A 20,295-nucleotide genomic window follows, 5' to 3' on the forward strand; every position below is an offset into this window, starting at 1 on the left:
AGCACGAAACACGGAGTAATATCGGGCCGATGAGGGGACGGCTGTTTTCTGGAGGACTTTGGCAAAGTTGTAAAATGCCAAAAGCAGATAAACGAGAATTGCGCGGGGGGTTCGAGTACTCCAAAACGATTGCTCTGATAATGCTCGGCTAAAGTTTCTCCGGCAAAAGAAGTTCGCCCTCTTCTTGCTTCCGTCTTGTTCGTTTCTTTTTTTTCCTCCCTCTTTCTCTCTCTTTCTCTCTCCCTTGCACACCTTACTCGCCGGCGAAGCTGCTGCCCCGAGTTAATAACTCAATTTACTCTTTGCCCACCGCCGGCAAACCTCTGCTCGACTAATTGAGACCGTCCAATCACCTCGTACTCGGTTACGAATAATTTACGCTGAACGAGTGATCCGAGATGTCGAAAATTAATGCACGCGATAGCATCGTTTTACGAATTCTCAGAGCTTACAGTTATCACTGTAACAAATATTTCATACCTGTATCCTGAATTTTCTCGACATTGTCACATTTCCGAATTACGATTAACTCGATCCTTCGATGTATAAAAAAAGACATTTTTCAAAGAGCTTTTTTACCGAGGAGCTATTTACTCATTGAAATCCTAAAGCCCTTTTCAATACTATCGTCGGGAATTGGCATGAAGTCTCTTTAATTTTCCTAACATCACTTTGCCTTCGCTTGAAATCAGTTTGAAACCGATTGAAACTGTTTAAAATCGTTTCAAACTACTTGAATCCGGTTTGAATTTGTTTGTGATCATTTTAAGCTGGTTCAAAATTGCTTGAAATCGTTCGATACTCTTTGAAATCAGTTTTAAGCCACTTCAAATCCTTTTTAAACCGCATCAAACCGTTCGAAATGATTTTTCACCCAATCCGTAAGTGAATAGCCTGTCGTTCTACGCAATTTCAAACTGTATAAAGAGAAAATTGTGAAACTTAACAGATTAAACGTTAGACTGCGCATTCGGTTATCGAACACAGTTTACGAAGGCGAGGAGAATTTTTTTGAGTTAAGCACGTCTCGAATAGTTGATGTAACGATTCGAGAAGGATTGAAAATTTTCTATTATTAATTAACCGATGGCTGATGACTAAAACGAGTTATTTTAACAACGTCATTTAAATCCACCACTCGCCGTGGGAGAGTTTGACATATTTTGTCTCGTTTCGACTAAATTGGCTCACCTGCCTTGCAGATGAAAACATGGCCGCCGTACGATCTGGCCAACCAATCTAATGCGATTGTCTTGCGCATGCGCAATCGGTCACTCAGTCTGTTCAGTTTCACCGCGTCCTCTCCATATTTAAGGCCGATAAACCGTACGATAATTACTGAGTATTTCAAATGTTAGCGACAAGAGGTTTGACTTATTTGAGAACATTCACCGTTGATTCACGAGTCAAATAATATCGTCGATAATACTGAGACTTGTTCTTGTCGAGTGTGAGTTTAGGCAAGACGACGACCGAATAACCTGTGTAAGCCGAGCTAATCTCCAGCCTAACCTCAAATTCCCGGGCGAGAAGAAGAAATTGGCTTCACGATATCATTAGCAGCTTGGTCTCCGAGGATTTCCGGCTCGCCAAACTGGGAGAAGTGAGAGAGAGAGAGAGAGAGAGAGAGAGAGAGAGAGAGAGAGAGAGAGAGAGAGAGAGAGAGAGAGAGAGAGAGAGAGAGAGGGAGGGAGAGAGAGCAAGAGAAACAGCTCAAGATCGTTGGGTGAAAAAAGCAGCCTTACGAGTTACACGAGTCAACTTTCGCCACGCGACTGAGAGGCTCGATTATTCGCCGAATTATGTCGTGATCGCTGGTGTTTTTAACTCGAATCATCGCGCCTCGTTAACCCCGCTTTGAAGCGTCTGCGCTGTGCTCGTGCAGTTCGGTTCATAAGGGTGATAAAGGTCTTGAGCAAATAAACAACTTAGTTCCTTATATGAGGCAGGCGTCGGCCTTGGAAGTACGCTCATATCTCACGAGGGTTGGTGATATTGGAGTTTATTGGGGCTGGTTCAGGTTAGATTTAGGGCCAGACCCAAGAGCGCCGTGCAAGCTCGGCGAGAGCTTTAAACCCGTGTTAATAACGATCCCGTAAACCTGACGGTAACAGAGAGGCTCAAATATTTACCAGTAATTGCATCTGAAATTATACCCCAATCACAAACGTCATCGGATGTTTTAACCAGACGGATTAGCCACATTCAATTCCATGCCTGCCAATTAGGCGTAAATATCGCGTAACTGATTGTCAGACAAACACAATTTTGGCTGAAATTTATTTCCCTTCAATTGATTCTAGGCCTGAAATTGAAGGGTCTAGAAAGTGAACGAACGTTTTGAACTCGTGCATACATGAGGGAAGAAAAATGTTGACTTTACTTCCGGTCTACACGCCGAAGGATACTCGTTTCAATTATAATTATCGTGAATTTGAACACTCCTAAGACAACATTTACTCGATCCTAATAAAATATTTCTTAAATGAAGTGTGCAGGTATACACGATTGTACTCGTTTACTTAAACTCGAGAAGTAATTATTCAATAATACACACAAACCGAGGAAAATTTCTACTCAAATTAAACAAACATTGTCTTGGTAGTAAATTAGAATGCGCGTGTATTTGATTCGAACACCTATACCAACCCTTTTCCTCAACCTAATCTAGCAAATACACCCTTTGCTTTGAGAACAAAGAATTTCTGTTCAAAGTTCTGTTTCAACTGCAACAGAAGAGTTTCCGTTCACTATGTAAACTAAGTGTGTAAATTATTTACACGTTTGGACCCAAGTATTGACCCTTTCATTGTCCAAAATAATAAATTGACGGCACAGATTGTGAATTATTCAATGACTAAAACCAATTGCTACAGAGGGTTAGACACTCGAAATTTATTTTCCGGTAATCTTAGAACCAAGGATCAAACAGACACAACCAAAAAATGTAAATAACCTATACAGTTGCATTATAAACCAAGTAACCGCGAATTTAAGGCGCAGGAAGTTACGCAGATTCGTTTCTGTCCACCCGGTGTCCAGGAAATAACGACCGCATCGCGTGTCAATTATTCTCTGCGTGTGTGTTTCCGTTTGTGATAAAGCAAAGGTACGCAGGGGTGCAAGTTAGGAGCGCCTTTCCAAGTGTTGGAAATAAAGTTGTTGCCGTGAAAACTTCTCGACGCGTCGTTCGGCTCAACTAGAAGTAAGTAATTACCGGTCGGTTCGCGCTAATACAGGTAAGCGTTTAAACGAATGCTCGCACCATGCCCCGCAAACTCTCGGAATTCGTGTGTGTGTGTGTTTTTGTGTCAGTGCAGGGGGATGTTTTTCGGGGAGTGTCGGATCGGGAGAGCCCCCGGAATATAGCCGGGGTAAATAGCGCGCGAGTGGCGGGAGAAAAGCGAGAACCGTAAGCCACGTTTCGTGTCCGACAGAACGGAACACGCAAATAGCCGCTTTAATTAAACCGCCAGCACTTACCGCCACCCCCTGGTCGCAGTCCTGCAATATGTTTCCCGAAAAAACTTTTTTTGCCACATTTTAGGTACAGAACAATTACCTTGCAGCCACTGCGTGCATCGCGTCGCTACCAGTTTGGATATATTTATGATCTGTTTAGCCGGGTGAGAAAACAAATTCGAAACGAGAGGACGGCCCCTCTTTCAAAACCCCTTTACGCATTTTTTTCACATTTTTCTTTTTCCTCATATTCATTTACACCACGTTTTGCAAGCGAATTTCATACCGTTTGACGCTTGAACGGAGAGCTTGATGCTTTTTATTAAAGTTAAAATTGTTGGTTTTTTTTTTTTTTTTCATTCGGCTCTTTTGGACTCGTGCTGATTAATGCACACAGGGAAATTGTGCCACTCTACTTTTCGGAGATAACAAATATACCCAACGGTGCCCTCATCGGCCTACTTCTCCTCGGCAACCCCTTTCCTCTTTTACGCGCAAAGCTGAACTCCCGGAGTATATATTTATTCAAGACTTAGTACTAATTAAAATGCAGATCCATGTGATTAATTTCGAATGAAGAACGACTTCGCCGAGGGGTTTGCCGCTATGAGAGACGCCGAAAGAGCGTGAATTTATATTATATCTAAACAGTGGCGCAATATAGATATGTTATGGAAAATACGGGGATGACAATGCGTATATCTATAACTAGGAAAACTGTGATTGTTCCAGCTACGATGTTGTTACAATATTACAAAGATAGTATTTTCATACAATCTGTCACACTTTCTTGTATTGGGATATGGTAATATGCACAGCAATATGCTCCAGGTAATATTTGAATTTTAAAATTCACCCCTTTGACTGCGGTGTTCGTAAAAGTTTCGTAACATTTTTTCACAATCGGTCTAGAAAGCGTCTGTCTTTTTTTCTCCTACCGAGTAAAGTTGAAAATCAAACTCTACGAAAATGCTCCGGACATCATATTTACCATTTGTTTTATCGAATCTCATGAATATTTCAAGTTACGTGAGTGGTAGGATCGGACAGAGAATATTTTTTTGGCAGCAAAATTTTTTTTATAGAACGTTCGAGGAAGGGGGATTCTTACCATCGGTCGATAACGTCGGACAATTAACCGATCCGATGATCGATAAAGTCAATTAGAGTGGGAATATCGCCCGTCCTCGAACGTTCCAGAAAAAGGTTTGTGTCCAATGGTATCGGTAATGTAGGAATCTATGTCTAAAACTCAATTCGTGTTTAGGATGAGAGGAAATTACCGTGTGATACTATTTCTGGAATATCCGAAAAAATAGACGAATACGGTACGAGGTGTAGGTTTTGAATTTTTTTTTCAACATCCCTTCGCTTCACCCAGGTCTTCAATTATCGTCGTAGCTTTGCAATAAGGGTTGAGTAAAGCCGGACCACAGCTGCAGCCTGAAATCTGGGCCATCGAACGGGGATTTTCTGGCATCGATGTCAGCGGGTTCTGTGTTTGTGTGCGTCCAATGCTTATTTACGACATGTAACACGTGCCAAACCTCATTTCAGCTCGACTCCGAGGCAAGAAGAGATGGAGCCAGCCTTATCTCGACAGTGGTGCAGGTCTGCGAGCCGATGGAAATGTACCATCGTGAATGAAAAATAGGTGGAAGAAGAAAGGAGGAGTCGAAATCAATGGGAGTATTCGATGCGACCTTTACACGGTTTCTGACCGTCATTGATGCTCGACCCGGGTTATCTGCTTCCGGGCGCAGCTGAGGAATATGGAATTTGGGAAAATACGGGTCTGTCGAAGCGTATCAATGATCGTCCGAAACCCGAGGAGCAATATTATTCCTACGGCTGGTCGGGGATCCCGAAATTTCGGAGGTTTGTTTCAAATATGCATGAATTATATCAAAGTTATGGCACACCGCGGGATTCCTACGGGCGATTTCCATTCTCTCTGGTACTGCTAGGTTCATGTTTAATTCTTAAAACAAACCCGCGGAAAGCTTTCAGCTCGCTTTCTCTCCCACTCTCTCTCTCTCTCTCTATCTCTCTGTTATACGACAAAGCAGCTTTCGCCCACTCGTCTAGATTTCTGTGGGTACATAATTTCTCCGCATGCACAGACTTTGCTCACGGGTTTTCAAACTCTGCTTAATTTGTGTTTGCGACACTTCTAACTCACTCAAGTTGACGACGTGTCAGCTTTTACTACACAATCCTTGTGATGGATTTATTATTCGTTACTGTCAAGCATATCGTGAAAATAAACTCGTTCTATTCTACTCGGATGTAGGGAGTGAAAATGTGAATAGGGTAGAAAATAAATGGTCGCAATATCGGATTTTCGAAAAATCGTAAATCTATAGAAAAATCGATGTCTAAAAAGAACATAGCATAGAAAATGTATCGATTTGCCACATTCTTATTCATTCTGATGAGCCTATACAGGCTTTCTTTATTTCGAAATTCTACAAAGTAGACTTTAACGTCTTTGAAAATTCGGAAGCCACTCGTTCCACTATCCATTCGTGTAAACTAACAATTGTGAATTTAAGTTTCGAATAATTGTAGAATCAACAACGTATTTTGGTAGTAACTATTATCAATCTGTTATTTATTCGTTTACTTTTGCTTTCCCTTACGCATAACATCCTCGTATAATTTTAATTGCTCATTACTATTCCCTACAAATAGTTGTCACTGGTAAAAATGTCATTTCTCAAAAATCACCGATTCAATATCCATCTGAAATTGGTAGGTAAAAATCGAATTCAAACAAATTCACAGAAGTAAATCGTTATTTTTCAATTTCTGCCACTAAACGATAATGTAATACGTTATTTCCTAGAACACGTTTTATGATACCTCGGATACACGAATTCCGAATGAACGTCGATCCGTGCATCTTTGAACCAAGATATCGACTCATTTTTTTCTGCGCACCTATTAAATTCCTCACAATTAACCCACGCGCTTCAAGTATTCATTACGAAACAATATATTTTTGTTTTTTATCAGCTTCCTTAAGTTCGTATATTAAATTCCATCCTCCAAGTGTTTGCAAATTACTGTACGTACATTTATATATACATATACATAATACATAAAGTGTACGTGATATGCAATGTTCTTTGAATTTTGTACCTACTCCAGCAGCCGGGCGTACACAGGTAGCTATATTAAATTCTACGACGGAGGGTTGGGCGTTGAAAAACAAGCCTACAACGTATGAATATTAAATTTGATACGTTAAAGAGAAGAAAAAAAAAAAAAAAATGTCAAGAGTAAGTGTTATACGTATAATATATAATGATAATAATATACAGCGTGTACGAAAATTGTATACCTTTATTATACAGAGTCGTCGCGGCGAGGGAGTCGGAAAACTTAAAAATTAAACCGGTTTAATTTCAGGACTGCAAAACGCAGGCTGGATATAATAGCACAGCTCAGTTTGAGGAAGTTGAATGGGTGTGAAAACTCGACGAGGAAATTCTCGAGTAACTGATGGGTAAAATTTATCGTTAGACAGAACGTCGATACGCGTCGTGGCTCATTATTTCTCCCCCGGAACGTCAGACAGTATGGCGTCGGAACAAAACTGTAGATGTGCGTTACACTAGGCTGTAAGGTAAATTATATGCTTTATATATGTGAATATCTCGGTCTCTGCGGGATCCTTTGCAGGAACAAGTTATACCTATCTACGGTATTATAGGAGCGTTTGAAACGCGTAAGTTTCTCAGTTCCTTTGGGTATTTCCATGCGAGAAAGAAGATCGGGAAGTTTGCAGCATAAAAAGCGTTCGAGTTTTGCAGAAATTCACGTCTAAGAAGTATACGTCGTCCTATGTAATCGTTATTTGTTATTCGGAGATGAATTGTTCTCGGTAATTAGTTTGCGGGATCGCGGAAATAAAATTGAAAAATAAAAGAAAGTCAAACCGATTTTTTTCTCAAAACTTTATTAACGTATTTCAAACTTGGAAAATAAAAAATTGCACCACCAAATTTACCCTTAACATCGAAACAAGCTATGTACCCTGTATTAAAATTGCGATTTGTTTATCTGACATTTTTTTATTTCCAGTTTTGATCAACCGCGTTGAGTACAATTAACGAGAATGAATCCTGACCCATTTTTTCTTTTTTTTTTCGAATGGGTAAAAGCAGGAAAAACGTCGTCTTTCGCTCCATATTTAAAGAACTTCGTAGCGAAACTCAAGAGACTGTAAGGAAAGCCAAGGCTTCATATTATCTCGATACCTTCCAGTCCCAAACTACCAGCAGTTCCTTCTGGTCCAAATTGCGCGAGCTGGGACTTGTCGTCACGAAAAAAATGAAGACCCATCTTCAGTTTCCTACAGAGGAACTTAATGGTGGCCCCCTACTACCTGGAAGGGACTGAATTCAATGACGATAAGTTCTATTTTAAAGACATCTCATGCGAGGACCTAACCCGAGCTCTCAACCACTCTAAATCCAACGAGACAAGCGATGACGGTATATCGGACAAATGTCATCAAAATGGCCCCACCCAGTCTTCGAGCTTAGATCCACAATGTTTTTACTTTCTCATTAACTGACGGCATCTTCCCTGAGAAATGGTAATACTCTCTAATCACACCCATTCCAATGATCAAAGCTCTCTGCTCATGTGGAGACTACCGTCCCACCTATATTTTATCTGGCGTGTCATGACCAACCAAATTTCTGAGTACGTCGAGGAAAAAACATCTACTCAATCCTTTCCAGTCTACCTATCGCAGACGATACAGCACACGTTCTGCTCTGCTTCGAATGATCGATGATGCACGCCTAGCTGATTTCTCAAAAGCCTTCGACAAAGTTCATCACGACACACTCAACTGGAAACTCCGAGGAATTAATTGCTCAGATGCGTCAATCTGGGGGCTCTGCTCATACCTCATCGACAGGCACCAAGCAGTTCGAGATTCGTCGGGAACCGTCACGGATTGGCGCAAGGTCGAAAACGAAGTTTCTCAGGGTTCTGTCTTGGGACCTCTCCTGTTCTCCATTTATGTTTCAGATCTTAGCAAGAGACTAAGGCACCGCAGGTACAACATCTTCGCAGATGACACTGAATTCCATCTGTGCTGTACATCTGATGAACTGGAAGCAGGTAGCTTTCTTCTACAAATGGAAACTCAAAATTTGACTCCTCCTCAATGTGGGTAACACCAAGCTCACGATGATCGAAACTACGAGGCTTATCCACGTGATTGACTTTAAAGCTCTAACGTATATTACAGTAAATGGTATAAAACGACCTAACTCGACGTCTACGCGTAGTCTTGGACTCACCTGAAATTGGCTAATTTTTTTTTTTTTCTCTTTAGATTGAGAAAATTACATTTTTCATTTCTCGTTAACAGAAAAGATTTTCAGTTGGATTGGTTGACAAATATCATGTTCTTGTGGGCGAAACTACAAAATCATTCCTTGACACTTCTTGCTTTGGAGGGTGGTTTCACCCCTTCGAAGTGTTTAATAGCAAGGTTTTTAGTCAACTATAACATATTACAAAAGACATTAAGTCAGAGAAATCGACCTGAGATACCTTCCTTGTAAGCCACACTTATATAACCTATTTTTAACTCTACCGAATAGGGATCCGACCATGACACGTAGATTGTAAGTGAAAAAATGAATGTAATGTTTGCTGTACGGTTGAGGGAAGTCGTCCCAGAGCGCTTAATAAATTCAACACTAACTCTAACTATTTCTCTACCTCTCTGTCTCTGTTTTTGCAGATCTTATGCACTTTTTTCCGTATGCATCTATTTTACTGCGATACATTGCAAGTACAAATCCGTGGTTCTCCGCGCCTTCTTAACCTCATTTTTTCCTCTCTCTGTCTCTTTGGTTTCCATCGTGAAATTTGTTATCGCTAAAGAGTGTGAAAACGAGAGAGAGAGAGTGCGAGAGGAGAAGAGCAAATGGTACGGTGCACTTTCGTTCGTGGAGTTGCACGGCTGCTCGGCGAAAGAAACCGATGGAGAGAACACAGTGATCCAATTGAAATCCGATTGAGAGAGCACTTTCATCGCGTGGACTGGTCGAGGACTATACACTTGGTATAGAGAGTGCACTCGAACTCAAACGAACCGTCGCGCGTCGGGTTCTTAGCACGGCTGGAAACAGCGGCTTTGTATGTCAACAGAGAAAATTTATATACATTATATTTTATACATACGCATCGTATACCCAACAAGTGCTACACCCGTATAATCTCAAGTACCGATAATCTTATTTACATACCTTCGTCTAATCGAAACTCAAAAATCAAACGCTGTTGTCACCGAACGAATTGTTCGATAAGCATATGATAAGGAATAAAAGGTGTAATCAGCATTCGCCACGTGGATATAATCTATCCGTAAACTGTAAACAGATGTACATAATGACGGTAATTACTATCGTCATTGTGATGAACGTCGATTCAAATGTTTTCCGCTATCCACCGCAAGGTGGCGACAATCCGTTTCTCCCGTTCTCACAGGCGGACCAGTCGATATAATTACCTACGAATTTTTTCTCAGAACAAGGAAATATTTACAAGCAGAATCCAGGTCGGGATGGGCAAATTGCAGTAATGAAAAGACGCGAATTTACAGAGAAAATTTGCATATTCACATCTAAGCTGTGTGGAATTTGATGAGGCTGTTTTTACTATTCAATAGTCGAAGCTTTGAAGCTAAAAAACGCACTTGGGAGTTTGAGATAAATGCGTAATTTTATCTAAAGAAATGTAAGCCACTCGAAAACGTTCCGAAGGTTTATTGTTGATATCACGTGACGTTGAAGCATTTGCTTCATTAGTCTGAATAATTTTTCACGATCACTGTCATATTTTTTGGAGAAATCGCACTAGGTTTATTAAATTAGAATGAGCTATGCATCGTTTGTGATTTCTTCTTTCCAGTTACTCGTACCGATGAAAATTAGTGTTTACAAAGAGCTTTGTGAGTATCTGATGTTTGATTTGTTAAGCTTTGCGATTTTTGCCTTGTATTGATTGATAAAAATCCTCGCATGTCTTCGAATCTTGGTCTTATCGATTAAATTCAAATATATATAAGGTATATCATACAATGTGTATTGTATACAATATACGAAGTTGATAAATATTGATAAAAGATATCGTTATCAATGGCGAACGAAATTGATGTTTTGATTTCTTCAATCAAATTAAATTTTGACACACCACTCGCGATAAATGATCCAGTCATCAGTTATATACTTATGTCGATCTACGTATACACGTCAAGATTTTTTTTTTATCATGTGCGTAGGTTATTTCATTGCATAGATAAGGAGCTAGTTGATAACAGAAATGTGAGTAAATTTTGCCAAATTAAGAATACAATAATTACAAAGGTCTGCGACAAAATACTCATTCAGAAAAAAATAAATATTAACCACGTAGAGGTGCTAATGTGCCAAATCTATATCAGCTTTCTATTTTTTTCTGTCGCGTATATATTACATGATATGATTCTTTATTGATTGTTCAAAGTTCAGAATCTGTTGTATTTTGTTTTTGTATTTACACTACTTTAACCTGTTTAAATAGTATCTCTACATAAAAAACCAATCCGATCTGATTGAAAGGCAAAGAAAGACATCGCCTAACGTTGTTTTCACACCAATGCGTGCCCCTGATTAATTCTCGTTGTGACTTCGTTTAGCGCAGTACGAAAAGAAAAAAAACTACAAAATAACTGAAATTATACTAGTAGATAGATTTTCTGACGATTTTAATGTTTAAACTTTTCAGTTTTACAAATTTTAAAAAATTATTATTGTTGCTACCATTCGTGTTTGATTATAATATGTATGCAAAAATAGAGGTTCATTTAAAAAAAAAAAAAAAACATTACATGAACAGTATACCTACGTGCTACATATTTTTCATTACAAGATATCGATTCAAGAGTATCAAGTCTGTTATAACTACACATGATAATAAGAAGAAGCCAAAAAAAAAGTAGTTTTTTATTTTTGGAGATCAAGGTTTCATCCGTTCAGTCTTCAGTTTTTATACCAACGTGAAAAATTTACGTAGATCAGCACGCGTACTGAATGTCAATGTTATAAATTCGAATATTTTTCAATCCGAGTTAAAGAAAAAAAAAAAACCTGAGCTTCCGTCACAATTGGAGAAAGTGTTCTTTTACAGTTTAGAGTCACTATATCAGAAGAATCACGATGTTTATGAACTTTAACGCAACGCATGGTACCTACTGACGGAAAAAAAAAAAAAAATTCAATACCAACAATCGAAATGCGAAAAAGAAGAAGTTGTAACGAAAACTTTTGATAATTTGATTTTGAAATTCACGAGAACATTTATTTCTCGAAGAAACTAAATAAAAAATTAAAAATAAAAAACAAGTTACTTTTGTATTCCTTTTTTCTCGAGAGAGAGAGAGAGAGACCGAAAGGGCGAAAAGGTGGTGCTTACACATTTTGTGGACACATTCACGAAGATGGGAACAAAGAGGGATAATTTTATTTACCTGAATGCGGCCAAGCCAGACGGGCGAACGAGATGCGGTGAAACGAAAAAGGGAGTGCGGGGGGATGTTTGCTTGTAAGTTCATCCCCCCCCCCTCCCCCTCCCGCCGCACATCCGTGTTCCCGGTTTTCCTGGAGGGATAGTTTCGGAGTGTAAGTAAACTCTGTAACGACACCTCCGGCATCCCAAGGTTCCGCACCCCTTGCAACTTCCGTAAAAGATGAATGTCCGCCCGTCGCGACGCGACGCGACGCGACGCCGAGAAAGAGCCGACCAGGGTTCCGACGATCCGAATCCTTTATTATTCATATCCTATAGTCCCGGGTGTTTATGAGCTGCCCTCGGCAACCGGCCTCCTGGCCATCCCCATTCCCGGCCCTTCAACGTCGACAAAACTCGATCGTTCGCCGACGAAGCTCTGCTACCGAATGTATATATATAGACGGGATCCAACCCTTTGTCATTAAAACCCCACCGCGAGTCGACCAAGCGAATCAGTTTATTGACCGCACCGAGTTCCTCACTTCGGTTCTTCATTTACCACCTCGGTTATTCCTCGTCCAACTTTCTTATTCATCATATACGTCGAATGATGACTTCTTCTTTATGATTTACTCAAAATTTACAACTTTTTTTTCGCTTCACGCATTGCTCGAAAGTGCACGAAACCTACGTTTTAAGTTAGATTCTAGGTAACCATGAAAAACAAAAAAAAAAGTCATATTCCCTAATCGTTACCTAAGATTTGACAGTTTTATTCGAACACGCGCAGTTTTTTTACGATCAAGCGCAAGGTACGATTGATTTTATAAAACGCAAAATTTTTTTTTTCTCATCTTATTTGCCCGTCAGACATACAAAAAAAAAAAATGTTTACTTCAGTATTGACATTAGTACTTCTGCAAACGTGAGTGAATTGCAGAAATTTCTCTGACACAACCGAAAATCTTATGTTGCATAAAATAAACTGTAGTATCCACCCGATCGTGAAAATCTGCTAGCTTTCAGCTGAAAATATCAAATTTGAGGGACCAATTGTGAAACATCGATAAAAGAATGTGTTTTTTATGATTCCCGAGGATTCAGCCTAAAACTGATGATTTGGATGGAAAGATCAGAGTTGCCTACATCGAAAATACGTAATTGTAATAGCATTTTTTTTTTTTCACCGCGATAAGCATACAGTAGGGGTTCGGATGTAAAAATCGATCAGTTGATAGTTGAGAAATTGATCATGGAGTTTCACTTGGCCTCAAAATTGCAGAGAAATCGAAATTTTGGACTCTGATTGTTTACAGATAATGTCTAGATCGACCTATTATATAGATATTTATAAGCTAATATTTTATCCCTACGATATTAAGAAAAACCAAAAATAATCAATTTTTGATTGAATCGATTATTTTTTCGACGCAATACAAAATCAATTCATGTGATAAGTCTCACTTATTAAGTACCTATTTGATATAATTGGTGAAAAATAAATGAAAATTCTCACATGAAATTGAAAAATACATTCAACGAAACTACAAATCGTCAGCAAACTTTTCCGCTATTTACTCTACATACTGAAATTCACAAGATTTTGGTTTCATAAGTAGTGTTCCAGAAAAAATACGAAATAATCGATTAGTCGATAGATTTTTATCGAGTCATGTTCTATTACTTTGTTTTTGGACACGATTAATCGATGCGTCGATTATTTTTAGCTTTAATGGCAATTAAATATGCGGAGAAATCAATCGTCGTTAATAGAAGTAAAAATTGACCGCGCGAGGGTAAAAATTTCTGGCCGTTTCCTCCGCGATTGTATAAATGCATATCACATGTAACAACGTGGAACGGTTTATTTCGAGGGACGACCATCGGCCCAACTGCCTCAATTCGACCACAGGCCATTTGTTTTCGAATGAGATCGTAAAACTTTTGCGGGTATCTATTCGTCCCACCTGACCGAAGGTCTCGGGTCACTCGATCCCTTGACCACGCGGTGACTTCATGCTCCAGACTTGCCGACAATTTCTCGCGAATAATACATATATATATATACGTGTATGTATACGAGAATGTACAGATACACGCCTGTATATGGAGAAACGAAATAGTCGTGAGTCGAAAAGTTCAACGTGACAAATGCTTCCTTTGTTCGATCGATTTGAAACCCTTTTCGTTTCTTTCGTTCTTTCTTTCATCCCTTTGATAGAGGGTGAAAAAAAAAAAAAATCCCAGCGTCGGATCCGAAATTCATCGAGATTCTTCAAGCGTTCGTCTGAAATGTCTTATAGACAATTTGAATGAAGATGTAAACGTTAGGCACCCGTTTTCTTCATTTCACTTACGTTTTTATCTTGTCAATGATACGGAATTAATTGGCCGAGTTTGGATTGTGATGCGGGTGTAAGGGGTAGAGGAAACATACATTTTAACGAAAGAGTTGAAAATCGTTGAACGTCAATCAATCTAACAAGGCCGAATTCGTCCGTCCGCATGTCACGTGAGATGCAATTATACATTGTAATTATTTTTCGCTATTCACCCGTTGAATCGCAAAGGGAAAACCAATTTCAATTAAACAATATGAATCAGTGCCTTTTATATAGAATTAATTCGAACGTAGGGAAATAAAAGGAAGGAAACAAGTTTTTTCAGGATGGTTAAGGATTCCGCAAAACACCTTTCGACCATGTGAGTATTTCGCTCTGCACGTATAGAAGGTATCTGCATACTGGCATTCGAGGTCATACAGAAGCTTGTATAATGTACATACATAGTAAAAAGCAATCGCTCCGTTCCAGAGCGAGCTTTTATCTCTGAGTATTTAGTTCGCTGTACGGAGGTAGAGGCGTAACATCCGAAATGTATTATTCAGGCACAGAATCCCTGTATTAAGATGTTGTAAAGATTGCATAATTAAACTAGATTTTCAACGATGAGGCTTTCTTTTTTTTGTGCTCTTCTTTTTTTTTTGATTTTGTTCTTTTCCTGCATTATTACCAACTGAAACAATGAAACAACAAAACACTTGCTGCCCTCCTTTCTTTCCCTTTCTCTTTCTCTTTCTCGGTTTCTTCATACACTGCAGGCACTGATGCACGGTGAACCATAATGGTTTATATTCCTTTGCGAACTTCTTTGTTAACAGTTTATCAATTACCGAGAAAATTCTCAGGATTATGCTACTGGAAGGGTGAGGGAATATGCATGTACCAAGGTGATTGCGAAGTTATCAATTATGCTTGAAAAAACTTCCGTGTGTAGTCTTTGGGCGTAATAAACACGTTGAGAAGATAATGAAAGCTGAGAGATGAATTAAGAAAAATACAAGTATAATGTGGAAAGCGACGTTAGTCAGATTGGGTTTGATGCTGAATAAGTTTTACTCAAGTCTCGCGACGCACGCGACAGATGCAGAACCGAGTCTGCGTGCTAATTTCAATTCTATTGTTATTTCGTGGTACAGAAAATAGCGGGGAAGATAATCTCCGCTAATTTTAACTATCGCGAATTCTCTGCGGACGCGCAACGCTTATTATATACGGCTAATCAGGATTATTCTCTCGTCTCGTCAGGAGAACAGAGCTTCAAAATGGCTTTTGCAGTGAAATTATACAACGACGAATTTTTCAGCAAAATCTGCGACACCTTTTTCGCTGCTGTGTTGAAAAAAAAACAAAAACTTCCCAAGTACCATCCGGTTTAACCATGACGCACGTCAATTTGATGATAATACATATTCATTTTAATCGACGAATCTTTGATCCACCTCGATCTCTTTAATAAACAAACAATTTTAATATCAGTCTTAGGGTATCGAGCTTTTACTGGCTTTTTTTTAATTCCAATTCATTTGAACTTAATTGAGCACAATATAATTACTTATAAATGACATTGAGCTGAATGAGAAGATTGAGAATTATTCAAAGGATCATCTGCTCGACTCTAAATTAATTGTGATCGGAGTGTATACAGGAGATTCAGGTACACTATGGTTGAATTCAAATTATAACAATTAGATCTCTTTTTGGACGGTTTAGATTTTTTTCCCTGTAGACTCACTCACATTCGCAAGCGCGAATTACCTTCTCAGATTTTGGGATTGAAATAAACTTCAAAACGTTTACCAACAGTCCTACTGGCTGTATATTCACAAAGTGAACGAAGTTAATCAGAAAAAAATGTTCACTTCTGTCTGTCCGTGGTGAGAATATACTAAACAATGTTGCCGATCAAGTGCGTAGCACTTTGCTGTACGTCAACTAACGCTGACAACAAGGTTGTTTATACATGATAAAAATTCTGTGATGTCTGGATTAGCGATATACACATATGCGAAATAAGCGTAAAGTAAATAATTGGATGGTATTTCAATCTTCGAATCTTTTGGAACATCAGTTAAGATTTCAAATATTATCTTTTGACGTTGATGGACGGAGAAGAGATCGTAGTTTACGATTTTAGTATCAGGGTGATAACATCGGTGCTGCTAATGATATATCGAAGGCTATCTTTGTGTGCATGCAAGCGGCTAATTCTGATATGAAGTACCGAAAACTTGGCGAACCGAATTTAATTTGAGAAATGCACGGCAGTACAAATTGCTTTTACCAACTAAAACCGCAGTTTCCCAACTAACCAGGCAACGTCCAATAGTCCTGGTGGTTGCTGTCCTGTTAAGCCCATGAAACTTGACCTCGGTACAATAACCAATGATCGAATACCCACGGATGCAGAACGTGTGACTTAAATTGCATGCAGTTTCACATGTGTGATTGGTTTTTTATGATTTTGCAATTTGCTGAAGCTAAAGCTGAAACTCCAAAATGCTCTATCCATTCCACTTGAATTAAGAATGTTAGAATCTATTTGAGTTGAATTAAAGCTGAGAGACTTTGATTGTGATGATTGAATCGTCGTTGAAATCTGGGCCCTGTCAGTTTTCGCGAAGATGAAGATCGGTTGTATAGTTTTTCTCTTTCATAACATGCCAATTTAGACTGATAAGGGTGATAAATCGCATTCAATCACACGCCTTGTAGTTAGTTAAACGAGATAAATTCAGAGCTCGCATAGTATAAAAGACGCCAACTGACGGCTGCAAACCAACTCCCATCTGGGCTCCATAAGACAGAGCATCAAGTGTGGTTTTGAAGATGATGAAAATTGCGATCTTATTCGCCCTCGTGGCTGCCGCTGGTAAGTAACAAAACCTTTATCTACATTTTGCGGAGAACAATTTTCAGTCGGAATTATACATTGCTCACGAAGTGAGTGATATTCCATCTGCTTTACGAAACGAAAATTTGACAAGTGCGAGTTTGCATTCTCCGGCAACTTGCATTACTCGTTCTTGTCGACTTTTTTGAAATGTCAACCATGGAAAAAACACATTGCTGAGTAAATTCACTAAGAAGCAGTCTTTGTTTACCGTTTCAAAAAAACCTGAACATCTTTGTTTTAGTTGCGGAGCCCACATCCCTCCTGAACTCGTTGAGCCCCACCGGGCGTATCGTCGGTGGTGTTGCTACCTCCATCGATGAGGTACCCTACCAGGTATCTCTCCAGGTCTTCGGCTCCCACATCTGTGGTGGTGCCCTCATCTCCGACACCTGGGTCTTGACCGCTGCTCACTGCATGGTCTACCCCACTGCCTGGTTCACCATCCGCTCTGGATCCACCCTCTCCAACAGCGGCGGTAGCACAACCTCGTTCGCCTCTGTCATCAACCACGCCAGCTACGGTTCGAACAGATGGGGAATCCCAATCAACGACATTGCTCTCATCCGACTCAGCAGCGCCGTCTCGCTGGGATCCACCCGTGCCGCCATTTCTTTGTACAGTGCCAACGAGGAAGCCGTTGTCGGTTCTGCCGCCGTCATCACCGGATGGGGTGCCCTTACTGAGGGAGGCAGCTCTCCCGTCGTCCTCCAGACCGTCACCGTCCCAATTGTCTCCAAGTCCGACTGTAACACCGCTTACAGAATCTGGGGAGGACTTCCCGACGGCCAGATCTGTGCCGCTGTTCCTGAGGGAGGCAAAGACGCCTGCCAGGGTGACTCTGGTGGTCCCCTCGCCATCAGCGGACGTCTCGCTGGTGTCGTTTCCTGGGGTAACGGATGCGCCCGCGCTGGATGGCCCGGTGTATACACCGAGGTCGCTTCCTACCGCAGCTGGATCTCCACCAACTCTGGAATCTAAGAAGCAGTCTCTGAACTGCACTCCGCCGACCTTCCAACCAATCGCGAGGCTAGATTTCATTCATGATATTGTAATATTGACCGAAATAAAGCATAACAGTTAAAAAAAAATTTCCATAAAAATTCATTAGTCCTTCTACACACCTATTGTAGTATCCTGCTGAAAGGAAATTCGACGGGATGGACTTCATGGAACTCAAACAACGGTCACAGATGTCCAGGCAACCGAGAAAGTCTCATTGCCTTTACAGGCTTTAGATAACAACAGTCTTAAGATACAGAGGATTTCCTCCACCAAACTTGCGTTCTCTGTTGGTATAAATGGTGACCGTTTCTTTGCAAATTAAAATTATTCTATTTCTCTAAATTCCTTACCGAAACAAAAGAATTCTTAATACTGGGCCTTTAAAACTGTAATTCTTCAAATCTCTCACCCGACATCGAGACTTGTAAGAGAGTTTCACATCTCTCTAGCTTCTCCGGGTACTTAATCAAAGTGAGCAGAATATCTATTAGAACACCTGCACTACTGAAATAATTGAGATAGATTTAATAAGGATAATTGATTACATTAACTCGCATATAATTTATTCAATTCACCACAATTCATCTGGTAATAAAGCGCCTTCGCAGACCAAAAAAAGTCAGTCGAGTCTTATCCTCGAAAGAACAAAAGACTTGCGTCTGAAAAGGATCAAGCTCGTAGTGATTCTCATTCTCGTGACCAACACTTTCGGTAAGTAACTTAGTAGCAATCTACGTTTATTTCACATAGAAAACACTAGTTCAGAGTCCAAATATGAGGCATTTAATCTCAGAGTCCAATGCCCAGAGAATTTCCCATTTTATTGATAAAGAACATTACGATTCCAGCTCAAGGCCCTCGGCTCTACCACAACGAGCTGAGTCCCACGGGCTGCATCGTTGGCGGAGTGGCAACCTCGATCGACGAGGTACCCCATTAGGTCTCGCTACTAGTTTACGGATCTGACATCTACGGCGGAAGCATAATATCGGTAAGCTGGGTCCTCACCGCTGCTCACTGCATGGTGTACTTGATTGGGTGGTACGCGATGTGAGCTGGACCCACGCTTTCGAATCAGCGTGGTACCGTCAGCCTTGTCACCGCCATAAAAATCCATGAGAGCTACGGAACAAACTCATTCGGGGTTCCCGTGAACAACATCGCCCTCGTCAGGTCAGGATCCGCGTTTGTCCAGGACTCGGTTGGTGCAGTCATTGTTCTTTATTCATCTGGAGAAGAGGCCGAAGTGGGCAGCAACGTCGTGATCACCGGATGTGGTACTCTAACAGAAGGTGGCAGTTCCACTACCATTTTCCAGATAGTCGCTATTCATCATTTCCAAGCCTGACTACAGTACTGCCTATGTAGCATTGGGCGGACTTCCCAACTAAAAGTGCTTAAAGAAAGCAAAGACACCTGCCAGGGTGACTCTGGCGGTCCTCTCGCCATATATGGACATCTCGCCGGTATTGTGTCGTGAGGTAACGGATGCACTCGTGCTAGATTTTCCGTTGTCTACGCTGAGCTTGTCGCTTACCGCAGCTGGGTTGTCGCTAATGCCGGAGTATAAGTCACGCTGCTATGAATCGTTCGTACCTCAGAATAGGTGGTGTTCCAAGTGTATATTACGTTCCACCGTGAAGAATAAATCACAATAAATAAAAAAAAATTAACAAGTGTTTATTCAAAACTGTCGTTTACAGTACATTTATTGCTATAACCACTAGTACCAATGGCGATATGAGAATAGAATTATTCAATAGTGAACATTCGAGAAATTAGAGAATCGAATTAATTAAATATATTACCGGTACAACTGGCAGTAGTAGGCAAGCTAGAATCTTACTTCGGACGCCTGTACGATGCTATTCCAAGTACATCCAGCTCAAACAATTATACAAATATTTTTGCGGACCTTTCGTATCTCCGCTGTCCAGAGCAAGTAATTCCCACATCTGGATACTATGACTGTCATAAAAAGCGTACGTTTTTGTACTAACGATTGTGGACTTTTTCTTATGAGTTAAAGTATTGTGAGAAAACTTGGTTGCCTTTTTCCATCAAGGGTATCGA

At 40.2% G+C, this 20,295-nt stretch overlaps 2 protein-coding genes across 2 annotated transcripts in view; one reads left to right on the plus strand and one right to left on the minus strand.

The window, feature by feature from the left end:
- LOC107225363 (disintegrin and metalloproteinase domain-containing protein 10) overlaps nucleotides 1–20,295 on the minus strand; it is a 347,658-nt gene that overhangs the window by 233,230 nt on the left and 94,133 nt on the right. The gene's annotated exons all lie outside the window — the stretch shown is intronic.
- On the plus strand, nucleotides 17,057–18,316 carry LOC107224478 (trypsin delta-like). The gene is made up of 2 exons (XM_015664544.2): nucleotides 17,057–17,196; nucleotides 17,462–18,316. Exons 1-2 carry the CDS (start codon nucleotides 17,154–17,156, stop codon nucleotides 18,196–18,198), a joined length of 780 nt encoding a protein of 259 aa, XP_015520030.2. The 5' UTR covers nucleotides 17,057–17,153; the 3' UTR covers nucleotides 18,199–18,316.

Source organism: Neodiprion lecontei, chromosome 4 (genome assembly GCF_021901455.1).
Source record: "Neodiprion lecontei isolate iyNeoLeco1 chromosome 4, iyNeoLeco1.1, whole genome shotgun sequence".
NCBI lineage: Eukaryota > Metazoa > Arthropoda > Insecta > Hymenoptera > Diprionidae > Neodiprion > Neodiprion lecontei.